At 39.6% G+C, this 11,279-nt stretch overlaps 4 protein-coding genes across 6 annotated transcripts in view; 3 read left to right on the forward strand and 1 right to left on the reverse strand.

Annotated features, from left to right (window-relative positions):
• Positions 1-1,003, forward strand: part of LOC103135721 (guanine nucleotide-binding protein G(I)/G(S)/G(O) subunit gamma-5-like) — a 2,732-nt gene extending 1,729 nt beyond the window's left edge. The window contains exons 2-3 of the mRNA XM_007548594.2: positions 569-711; positions 866-1,003. Coding sequence (XP_007548656.1) covers positions 569-694 — 126 coding nt within the window. The 3' untranslated portion in view covers positions 695-711; positions 866-1,003. The remainder of the gene's footprint in view (positions 1-568; positions 712-865) is intronic.
• Positions 1-7,101, reverse strand: part of LOC103135717 (protein CYR61-like) — a 36,715-nt gene extending 29,614 nt beyond the window's left edge. The window contains exon 1 of the mRNA XM_016669678.1: positions 7,020-7,101. The gene's annotated coding sequence lies outside the window, so the exon portion shown is untranslated. The remainder of the gene's footprint in view (positions 1-7,019) is intronic.
• Positions 2,293-11,279, forward strand: part of gpt (glutamic--pyruvic transaminase) — a 23,408-nt gene continuing 14,421 nt past the window's right edge. Inside the window, exons 1-3 of one of the 3 annotated variants that reach the window (XM_016669675.1) lie at positions 2,293-2,505; positions 5,958-6,152; positions 7,114-7,300. In XM_016669675.1, coding sequence (XP_016525161.1) covers positions 7,163-7,300 — 138 coding nt within the window. In that variant the 5' untranslated portion in view covers positions 2,293-2,505; positions 5,958-6,152; positions 7,114-7,162. Of the gene's footprint in view, positions 2,506-5,957; positions 6,153-6,669; positions 7,301-11,279 lie in introns of those variants that run through there. The other 2 variants (XM_007548596.2, XM_007548595.2) reach the window with 2 other exon arrangements.
• On the forward strand, positions 2,512-4,618 carry fuz (fuzzy planar cell polarity protein). The gene has a single exon (XM_007548597.2). The coding sequence runs from the start codon at positions 2,810-2,812 to the stop codon at positions 4,106-4,108; it is 1,299 nt and encodes a 432-aa protein (XP_007548659.1). The 5' UTR covers positions 2,512-2,809; the 3' UTR covers positions 4,109-4,618.

Here is an 11,279-nt window from a genome sequence, read left to right on the forward strand (position 1 = left end):
AGCAGCTTCACTCAACATTGCCATGACTTATTTCATGGTGCACTATGGCAAAAGAACCAGAAAAAATAAAAATAGAAAAACTTTAAAACGTCTCAGAAAAATAGGAACTGAGATATGAGCTCGGACTCTCAATTTTCCATATGTTGTCCCGTAGACAGTCACTCCAAAAAAAAAAAAAGAGTTCCTCTGTCTCCTTCCTGTGGTTCTAATGCCATCTTCAGAAATGAAGCAACCAGGTCTATGTAGTGAGCGATGATCTGTTTTTATAGCGATCCTACGAATCCAGTTGGCTTGCATTCAAACTGATGCAATGGGTTTTCAACTATAAGCTTAAATGACACCCTGCTATTTTTAGTAATGCAGTATTTGTTCTACGAATACAACTCCACCCAAGAGATAAAAAGGGATTTCAGTATTTGTACAGTTTAGCTCATTGGTATCCTGCCATAAGACTCAAATGTATTATTCCTACTTTTAAATTTACTTTTTTTTTTTTATTGGAATTGTTCCATTTAATGGCAGTACATGTATTTTTCCATGAAACACCTGATTCCTCTTTGGTTGTCAGGTTTCCCAGGCAGCTGTGGACCTGCAGCAGTTTTGCTTGCAGAATGCCTTGCAGGACCCTCTGCTCACTGGAGTGTCCTCCAGCACCAACCCCTTCAGGCCACAGAAAGTCTGCTCCTTCTTGTGAAATTGCCCTCTCCATTGGTAAGTAGGCCATACATATGCAGCACAATCACATGTATGATTAATATATCTGTGAAGTAGCTTTAATACTCCTGGCAATGTTTTTGTAAGTGTTCTTTTTTTAAAAAAAACAAAGTCAATTTACTCTGCCTGTGGTTGTTTCTTTGTCCTGCAGGCCTTCATTTAGACGGTACAGGGAAGATGACCTCAGCACTGCTCCTCATGCCAAGCCATTATACTGCCACGGGAAGTGTAGAACACATTGAAATCGTATCAGGAAAATAAATTATTAGGAACATTAGAGTAAAAGGAAGAGGTTTTTTTTTTTTTTTTTTTTTTTTTCATGGCACACTGTGATTTTTAAAGTAATTGATTGTGCCTTTTTGTATCTATCTGTTGTGGTCTTTTTTTTGTTTTTGCTTTGAACTTTTTGTATTTAAAAATAAAAACATTCATAGCTACAAAGTTGTTGTTTTTTTCTTTGTATTTTTAAATGTAAGCAGTTTTATTATATGAAAACATTAACAGAGTGAAGGAGCCAACAAAATATTACAGCTGTGATTTATTGCAAAGATTCTTGACTTTTTTTTGATTATTAGAAGCTGAGATTTGAGAAGAGTGAAAATGCAAAAATAGCATGGATTTTATATCAATTTTATCCAGCATGTAGTAAAGACAAAATAAGGCTACATGCTATATTAAATACAAAATATTGGATATTGTGTTGGATTTCCAACACAATACAATAAATAAACACAAAAAACTACTTTGTTCATATTAAAAGTAATGTTTATGGTAGTTTGTGATTCAATAAGCTTAAGAGAACAGTAGGGATTTATTTATCACAGGATCATTCATCTAATCTTCACATACATTTCCAAAACTATTTATTTGGTGAGATTTCCACCCTCCAACAGGCAATAAGTTGGATTTAAAGTACAAAAAATATTAAATTGTATTTTACATGTTGGCAATAGTAAAAAAAAAAAAGTTTGCTCTATTTAATTTTTTTATTTATTTTAATCTTAAAGTGATCAGTGTTTGACTTCCTACTGCCAAATAATTTGCCATAATTTATAGATTTCTAAATAAAATAAATAAGAAAAAAGGAAGTCTAGTTCCAGGCTTTGCACTTTTTTCATGGATAATATATAATCTTTTATATTTTTTACACCACAGAAAATACTAAAAAATTTTAACGTGAGTCCAAAAAACTTGCAATGGCTCTCAAAACTACTTGCATCTTTTTTTTTAAATCACAGATTTTTCCATGTTGAAACAATTAATAATTTCCAAACTCTTAATGAAACTTTTTACCTTTAATGTGACGTAAATACTGTACAATTCAAATGAAAAACAATTCTCTTGGTGGGAGTAAAAGGCTGGTTGTGTAATGATGAACACCCTTAAAACTAACACTTTGTTGAAGAACCTTTGAAAAGAATATATCTTATTGCGTTTCAATAGTTTAAGTTTTATTTTGTTTAAGTCAGCGATGAAAAACGACGTATACGTAATACCATGGGGAAAACATCATCAGCGCCAACGTCACCAGAGAGCGTCTATGGTCATCTGCTCGCGAGCCCGCGAAGTTATTAAATTCAACTCTCGCGAGATGTGCATACCGGGTAGTCAGTTCAGTTCTTGGACAAGAAAGACACTTCCCGGACCTCCAGGGGCTGAACCCAGGTCTGTGTCCGCATTTCGCTCCACGGCGGTTACAGCATAGGTCGTAACTTGGAACTGCTGCTCGACCAGCCTGATGAAACTACCCTCGTCGATGAATCATGGGACAGCGTTACTGTGGAAACGACGGTAACCTCTTTTGTTAATCTAGCATGTTTAAATACAGCTAGAACAAAAAGAAACCTAGCAGCAAACGAAGCGGCTGTTTGGGAGAGCGGTTTATCACAGTTATGTATGTCAGTTGATTTCTGTTTCCTTTATCATCCAGTCATTCACGCTAACGGCTAACCATTGCTGATGCAACAGTCGGAGTTTTTGCCTCTCTTGTCATTACACAACCGGCTCAATGAAATTAGGTTGTCGAGCGGGTTGATAATTTGCCACAGTTGAAATACGAGTTTGTTTAGTGGGTTCATTGCAGCGGTCGATTGTGATGATGCTACAGGATGGTTCTACCCAACTGCTCTGCCTCACAGCCAGCAGCGGGGTTCCTCTTTTCACAAGGGGGGCCTCTAAACAGCTGCCCTTCTCAGTCATCGGCTCTCTGAATGGGGTGCACATGTTCGGAGGAGGACAGGGAGCACTTTTGTCCTCCTGCGAGACTGAGGGTGGGGGAAAGGTGGTGTGGAAGGTTTTCCATGACAGTGTAATGCTCATCGCTGTGAGTGGAGGTGGATCAAGTGGAGCATGCATCGGGGAGGAGGAGAGCCGCTTACAACGCCTCCTGGAGAATGTTTGGAGCTGCATGGTGCTGGTGCTGGGACAGGATGAGCTGGTCAATCTCAGGAACATTGAACGACTCAAGAGGGACCTGCGGTCCTGCTTCTGTCTTATCGATAAGCTGCTGGAAGAGAAGCACCAAGGAGTTCTGGGGGACCTCACGCACTGTGCTGATTCACTGGTTCCTCCGAACCCAACTCCTCTCCAAGAAGCTGTGGATGGCTTTGCTCAGGCTGCAGACAGCGAGTTCGGCTGCCTCTTCGTCCATGGGAGGATTGTGGTAGCTACTGAGAAGTGGTGGCGCTTGGCACCTCAGGAAGTTGTCTTGTTGTGTGCCTTGGTACGCACCTTATCTGCATCTGGATCAGCCTCTTGCGATTACCCAGTTTTCCTCCCTCAGGGAAGCCCCACAGTTGCCCATCGCCTGCTCCGCTTCCAGCTGCTCCCAGGAGCAGATGTGTGTGTGCTGTGTGGTCCCACCCCATCCCTGCAAAAAGCTGAAACCGAGCTGGTGGGCCGATTCTGGTCACCCCTCATAGAGACCCTGAGAAGCTGCCTGGCAGTCGGAGAGCGCTGCTTACCAGGATCTGTACCTCTGCGGCCTGACGTGCTCGCACTTCTTCTCATTAACCGCGAGACCCGTCGCTCAGTCTCCTGTGTGCAGATTTCGTCTCATCATCCACTGAGTGACTCCTCACTATCCAAATCCCGCTGCTGGGAGCTGCTGAAACTATTTTATATCTTCAGCATATCACGCTACTTCACCCAGGAGGAGACGTTATGCGGTTCACCAGAGGAAAGCACTCAAAGCAGCCACACGGAAGACTTTCTTCATGGGTTCTCCCACCAGCCTCAACAATGCTATCTAGTAACAGAAGAATGTAAAAGTTATGGACTTCAGACACAGCAGCACCAGTTTTTTCTGCTAGTGTTGCCATCTGTGCCCACCTTTGCTCTGCGCACAGTGGCTACACAGACTCTCGCCGATATAATTTCAGCAACAGCGTTTTAATTGGACTCATTTGTTTTAGTTACACCCGTAGTGACAGACCTCATGTTTAGTTGTTTGATGGAAACCAAAATGTGAAGTAGGTTGTTCATATTGTAAAGACACACCAGGGTACTTTGATTAATATTATTCACTGTTAGAGATGTGTCTGAACTACACTGGCTTTTAAGTTGCTTCTCTTAGTGTTGAAATCTGACTAAACTGGTTTTGAGATTAATGTGAAGAATAATGTGGCACTTTGATCAATAGGTATCTGCTGTTTCTTGTTTAAGCCTGATGAATCACTTACTCATAAATATTCCCATTAAGCTTGTTTGTTTTTCTTTTTGTTTGTATGGAATGTGTGTGATATGCATTTAAAAACTACTATATCCCACATTTGCAGGAAGCAGTGGGTAAATTATGAAACTTTTTGTTTATAAATGGACCCAGTCAAAAAGCTGGGTCCATTTCAATCTTTTAAAATAACTTGAATTGCAATCAAATTCAATAAATAAATGTAATAACACAGTTGATAGTTTAATCATTCTTTTTTATTCATATATTAACTTTAATGATGGCCTTTAGTAACATTAAAAAACAGCTTTAATACTGTTAGATCAATAATACAGTAGACCAACTTTAGAAACAAACAGGCTGACTTGAATCCCTGAATAACATTCCTTAAATAGGCTCGCAAAAAAGTGAGCTTTGCCAAATGTCACCATGGTACATTTGTATACTAAGTCAGAACATTTTTAAGACTTTTAAGTTTTAGTGAAAGTTTGTTCTCTCTCAAATGTGTTTTTCATGGTAGTCCAAATGTAAAGCATGTGACAGTCCAAGAGGCAAAGTGCCTCATGTAGACCCTGTAGCTCATTCAGCTCTATGTACCCTACCGGCTGTTAGGTGGGGCTCTGAGAACTTGTTCTGGAACAAGTTCTAACATCTAACATCAAGATTTATAGATTAATAACACATTCCTTAATATGTGCATGCTTAAATCAGTTATTACATGTCCAAAAGGGGTTAAAATTGCTAAATCAAATTTCTTTTAAGTTACGTTTGATATATACAGATTTTTGATTTTGATTATAGTTGATTGTGCTATAAAATGGCACTTTGTGCCTGGAAAGTACGCAATACTGCCCCTTTAAATGATGACGTTCATTTTCAGGCCAGTTCAGCATAGGGCTATAGAGATTTTTAATACAGAATAAATAAAATGTGCTCTTTTGTATGTACATTGCCCAACTTTACAGAGCTCACATGAAGGTAACTAAGGAGCACATGTGATTTACTGCACATGATTACTGAAAGGTCTCATGACATGAGGGATGAAAGACCTCCAGAAGTGCTGGGTTTTACTCTGTGGATGCTGCAGCAATGGATGTCAATTTAGCCAAAATCTTTTTCTCACCATCTACCTCAGCATAATCTAGAGGCCGATCTAGGACAAAGCTGACTCTACAAACCAGCCTATTGATTCTCTTTCTGTCCCTCGTGGTGTTCCCACACCCACACCACAACATGAAACACTGCAGATGCCACCACACTGTCATAATTTTTTTTAGCAGTTTTTTGCACACACCAAGAGACCCCAGTTTCCTCATAAGATGGAGGTGACTTTGACCCTTCTTGTACAGAACATTTATGCTTGAGAACCAGTCCAGTTTGTTTTTAAGGTGAACGCCCAGGTACTTACAATCCTCCACAATCTCAGTGTGAAAGCCCTGGCCTGGACTTTCACTGGTGATGTCTGTATGGACTTCATGTGAAAGTCAGTCACCATCTCCTTTGTCTTTGTCATGCTTATGTGAAGGTTGTTGGCCTCACAACAAGCAACAAAGTTGTTAATCTCCTTGTACTTCAGGTCGTTCCCATAAGATATAGCCTACGTTTTCATCCGAGAACTTCTGAACATGGCAGTAGTCTGAGTTGCTAGAAGTTTGAGGTGTACAGAGAGAATAGGAAAGGGAAGAGAACTGTTCCCTGAGGTGCCCCAGTGCTGCCAACTACCGCATCGGACACAGTCAGGAAGCCTCACATACTGTGGTCTGTTGGTGAGGTAGACCATGGTTCAGGCAGCCAGCTGACGGTCCACACCAGCTTCCCCCTCTGCAGAGTGATGGGTTAGTGTTGCATTTACAGAAAATGCAACACTAAGAAAAATGCAGGTTATTTGAATTGTTATTGTTATTTATTTATTATTGCAGATATTAAAAAAATCTATGTTGCAACGTCATGTTTTCCTTATACTATGCAGTTTTTAAGTTGCACTAAGAAGGCCTAAGCATCCCCAGTAATACTCCATGCAGGAGGAGCATTCAGAATAATGAAAGCGGAAAAATAAGCCTTCCAAGTCTCCTCCCAAACTGCATGGAGCTCAGAATGAAGCAAAGTCAGATGATTCTGTTGACCGTCTGCCTGAATTTTCCTGAGCAGTAACCGGAGACGTGGCCCTGATTGACAGAATCACGGTGCGTGGGATATCTGGGGGAGAGTGGGAGGGGACGAGGGATGGGATTACGGGTTTATGAAGCAGCAGAGGGGTGGGATACGCCTTCTAGACGCATTTAACAAACCCCCACCCCCAAAAAACTTTCTGAAGTTAAAAGTTTGTTAAAGAGTGTGGATATTGTTGGGTTACTAAGCGCCTTTATCGAAGTCGCATTGGAAAAGTCCAAAGGTCTGATCGCTCAGGCACTTTTAAGAGCGCCGAGGTGCCAATTACGCAACTTTGATTTCTCCTCTGTCGTCTGAGGATACCAGCGTGGTGCCGGTCGCTGTGCACCTCTGTGGGATTTAAGAAAACAACAAAACTTTACCAGCTCTTTAAGTCCGACTTTGTGCAACATGTCAGCCACGCGTGTGCAGCTTATTTCACCCAGAACCCTTCGGCTTCTAAGCCCGGGGCGAAGCGCGCTGTTCTTACCCGGCGGCGGTGGACCGCATCGGGGCGGCGGTGGTCCCGGGTTCCGCTCACTGGTCTCTCCTCCTATGTCCTCCTCCTCTTCTTCTCCCGGCAGAGCCTTATCCAGTTTGAGCACTACGCGGCGAGGACTTCCCAAACCAAAAATGTCCGATAACGGGACGACGTCCCGGGGCAAGGTGCTGACCATCGACAACATGAACCCCACAGTGAAGAAGGTGGAGTACGCCGTGCGGGGGCCCATCGTGCAGCGAGCCGTGGAGCTGGAGAAGGAGCTCAGTGAGGTTAGTATAGCAGGCCAGCTGATAAAAATACCATCTGGAGCCTGCATGCTTACGTTGTTTGTTGTGCAAGTTCAAAGTGTTTGTGCTCTCAAGATGTATTTCTTAATTTGGTCTAAAGTGGATATGAACAAAATAATTTGATGTGATCATCAAGAATCCAGCGTATTTATTTAAATGGCAATGGAAATTAATGAATGTTAATGAAAATGACCCAGATCTAGTCTGTAATCCCTGTCTGACTGATGAGTTAAAAATAAAATACCGATTGTCAAACACATAAACATAAAACAGCACACAGAACAGACGATGTCAACAGCTAAAATGTAAGGGGATCTGCATCAGCAAAACAAATGCCAACAAGGAAAACAACAATGTAATATTTTGGGTCTAATCCTACTTATCAAAGTCCACCAGTTAGTTACTTATTCTTGAATTTGACCGCTCTTGACAAGCTTAACCAGTTTGATCAAGTTAAAACTGTGTGACAGTGTCACTTTCTTTGACAAATGAAGTGTTATGTCCTACATGTCTAGGGCTCAATGATTTGGCTTTAAAAATGTCATCGGTTTATAAAAGCACTGGAATTCCCCACCAGAATGAAAATACATAAATTTAAACTCATGTACATTTAACCTGCTTCAGCCATAAAGCAAGTTAAATGTAATTTAAAACCTCTTATAAACTATTAAGTTAATTTAACTGAGTTGTTTTTTGTAATCTACATAAGTTCTAAATTTAAATATATATATTTTTTTGTCTTTAATGTAACATACTGAATTCTCGTTGTAACCTTCCTTCTGTTTTGTCAAATTTGTTTGGTCAATTACAATTTTCAAATTATAGTTGGTCATGAAAAAATCTAAAGCAAACTGTTTATGCAATCTCCTTATATCTTTGTTACACAGTTTAATCTCAGTGGCTTAAAGCAGAGTTTCTCAATGCTTTTCTAAACCGTTTTTGCAGAAAGCACCCATCCAGTTTCCTGACCAACACCCCTTTCTTTTTTTCTGTAGCACATAAAGAGAAAAAACATTTTGCAGGTACTTTGACAAATTAAAAAAAATACTAAATCCTACATTAAAGTACAGTGAACAAAGCAAATCAAATTCAAATAGCCACTTGTTTGATGTTTTTTATTGCATATAAATATATAAAAAAAAAATCTAATTACCTAACTTAATTTTGCTGCATTTTTGAGTAGGAAAAAGATAGATCTGCTGATCACTGATCAGAGCCAATCGCAGGAAAATCAATTCAAATCTCTCAGTGATTTACTGGTGTACCTACACTTTCAAAATAAATGTACTTATTTTGTTTTTCATTCATTTACTATTAAAACACATCTCCTTTATTCATGAATGCATAACCGACAGAGAAATGTGTCCTTTGTAAATATGGGAAACATTCTTCATCTCCAAGAGATTTTCTTGTAGCGTTTATCATTTGCTTCCAGTTGTTATTTTCCCCAGATGAATCCCTCCCTGTTGAGTCCCTGTTTACGGTGATGTGGCAGCTGTTAATGTAGCAAGTGCAGTCTGGTGTGAAGACCGTCTTCTCCTGAGTGCTTTTGCTGAGAAAAGAATAAGCATGGGACTGCGTTTCTGTGACGTGTCCTGGCTGGGAGTGTAAATGATAGTGGTAACCTTTTAACCAGATGCTTCACTGGGCCCCACAGATGTAATGCTTTGTTTACTCTGACACTGGCTCATCCTCATTTGATCTCCCTCTTTATTGGTGTGGTTTTTTGGTTTTCTTCCAGCTAATTTATTTTCTTCTCAGCAGTACAAAAGTTTGATCAGGTGCTATTGAGCTGACATGTTGATGCTCAAAAAGCAGAAAGCATCGTTGCTGGATCTGGCTTGTAAAGCTCAGCAGGATGTTGGAAGACTTTAAGTTGTGAATCAATGCATTTTTTTTCAAGAATTTGTTAGGTTTCATATGGAGATGCACCAAATAATATAAACCAAAATTTTCTCACTCACTTCTTAGTCTACAGGTCCACCAACCTTCAGTATCCTTTGATGCCCTTTTTGAGTTTAATTAAAACCATATAACATGTGCTTTGGTATGCAAGTGGTGACACCTGTGTAATTCCTTTTATTTTTTTCTGAATAAAAATAATATTCAAATCAACAACCTCTTTAAAAAATAGTATTTTTTTTCTCCATTATAGTTCAAATGAAAACAATAGAATTAACAGATCATAACTTGAAGAAATCTAAAAATCTGTATTGGCCATGACAAATCTGATTGATACATCTTTGGAAGCGAAATTGCTCTCAATCTTTCACATTGTTCTGTACTTTACATAACTACTGAACAACGTAGTTGTTCAGTAGTTATGTAATGCACTATTAGGAGTGGATTATTAAACTCCTAACAGTTTTAGATTTCAATACATAAAATCCCCTCCATTTTTAAGGGCTTAGATTATAAGGCTTTTCTTTGGATGGTGTTGGGTTACTTTGGGAAACGGGTCACTGTGGTATTCTCTCTTTTGTCTAGGACTTGAACACTCTCACACAGTAAGGTACAGTGAAATTCGCTGCTCATGTTACCAACATGATCTTTTTCTCAGATAGACTGGACAAGTATTGCCTTGTTTTTAACATAATACACAGTATGTGTTACACTCTGCTACTCAGCAGGTGCACTGCTAAAAGTGTCATGTGAAGTTATTCCATTGCAGCCTTTGTTTTGTCTTAATGAGGCACTTGTTGATAATGAATGAGGACATTGTAGCCAAGGTAACGGACACAAAGCAGTTATGTTGGTCAGATTCCATCCAATGTTTGAACTCAACTCAAGCAGATTGGCCTGGTGCAATTATTTTAAATGAATATTTTTATTTTAGTTTGTATCAGTGACTGAGAGCAATAAGCGTCGAGCTTCTCACGCTGGTTCAGTGGTGCAAAGGTTAACATGTTTCAAAGAGGTCACCATCCTGAATGGGAGGTTCCCTCCACAAAGGGGGGAGTTATTCACATTGTTTGACGTTATTGGCTCAGCCATGGAGACGCCTCTCTTACGCCCAACCAGTGACGCAGCCAAATGTCCAGGTTTCGTAAAATCCAGCTGGACTGGATTTATCAAACAAACAGGTTGTTTTGATTGCTGCGGGACGTCAGAGTCCCTCAGGTCCTCTGGTGACTTCTCGCCGCACTGTCCTCCTTTTTCTGATCTCTGTGAGCAGCTTGCGTCAATGCTGTGTCAGCAGTTCCAGCAGCTCTAGAGTTCAACTTTCAGCAGAAGTAGTCGGTGGACTTTTCTGCTGTCCTCTTATTTTAGTAATACTCTTGGCTCTCTTCATGGTTTTGATATGCAGTTTGCTCCTTCCTTGTGTTATCTTGTTTGTTTTTTTTTCAGTTTACAGGAAATAGTTTGAAGTCCCCATTAAAATATGATTCTGTTTTACTGTTTCAAATGTATCAGAGTGTATGATAAGAGGCTTTGCTAATGTTGCAATTTTGTCCCCATATTGGTACATTCTGTCTTCATCAAGGCTGTTTCAAATAGACAAAAATGTGTTTGTTTGTTTGTTTGTTTGTTTTTTTCTTTCATTCTACTGAAGTAGTTTTGGTTTCTAGTCTTCCAAAACCGCTTTGCTTTTCCTTATGGACTTCCTGATCATTTGCTCTAATGCATTTATTATGCAAATTATTTACTTTATTAAGAGTGTTTCAATAATGATAGCAATCCTGACCAAAAGTGAGGATGCACACTGCTCAACAGACATAGTTATATTCCATTTTTTGTCAGATTACAACTATTTAAAAAAAAATATGTATTTTTTTTTTGTTTGGGTTTTAATGTGATTGGACAACACAAGTTGAAGCACAACTTTAAGTAGCAGGAACGTGATAGATGTTTTTAAATTACTTTTGTAAATAAAAATCTTTAACGTGCGGTGCACAGTGTTCATACACACCCTTATCGTGCCTTTTGCTGCTCTGCTGGGAGGTGAACCAACCAGACAGCC

Source organism: Poecilia formosa, unplaced genomic scaffold (genome assembly GCF_000485575.1).
Source record: "Poecilia formosa unplaced genomic scaffold, Poecilia_formosa-5.1.2 Scaffold27, whole genome shotgun sequence".
NCBI lineage: Eukaryota > Metazoa > Chordata > Actinopteri > Cyprinodontiformes > Poeciliidae > Poecilia > Poecilia formosa.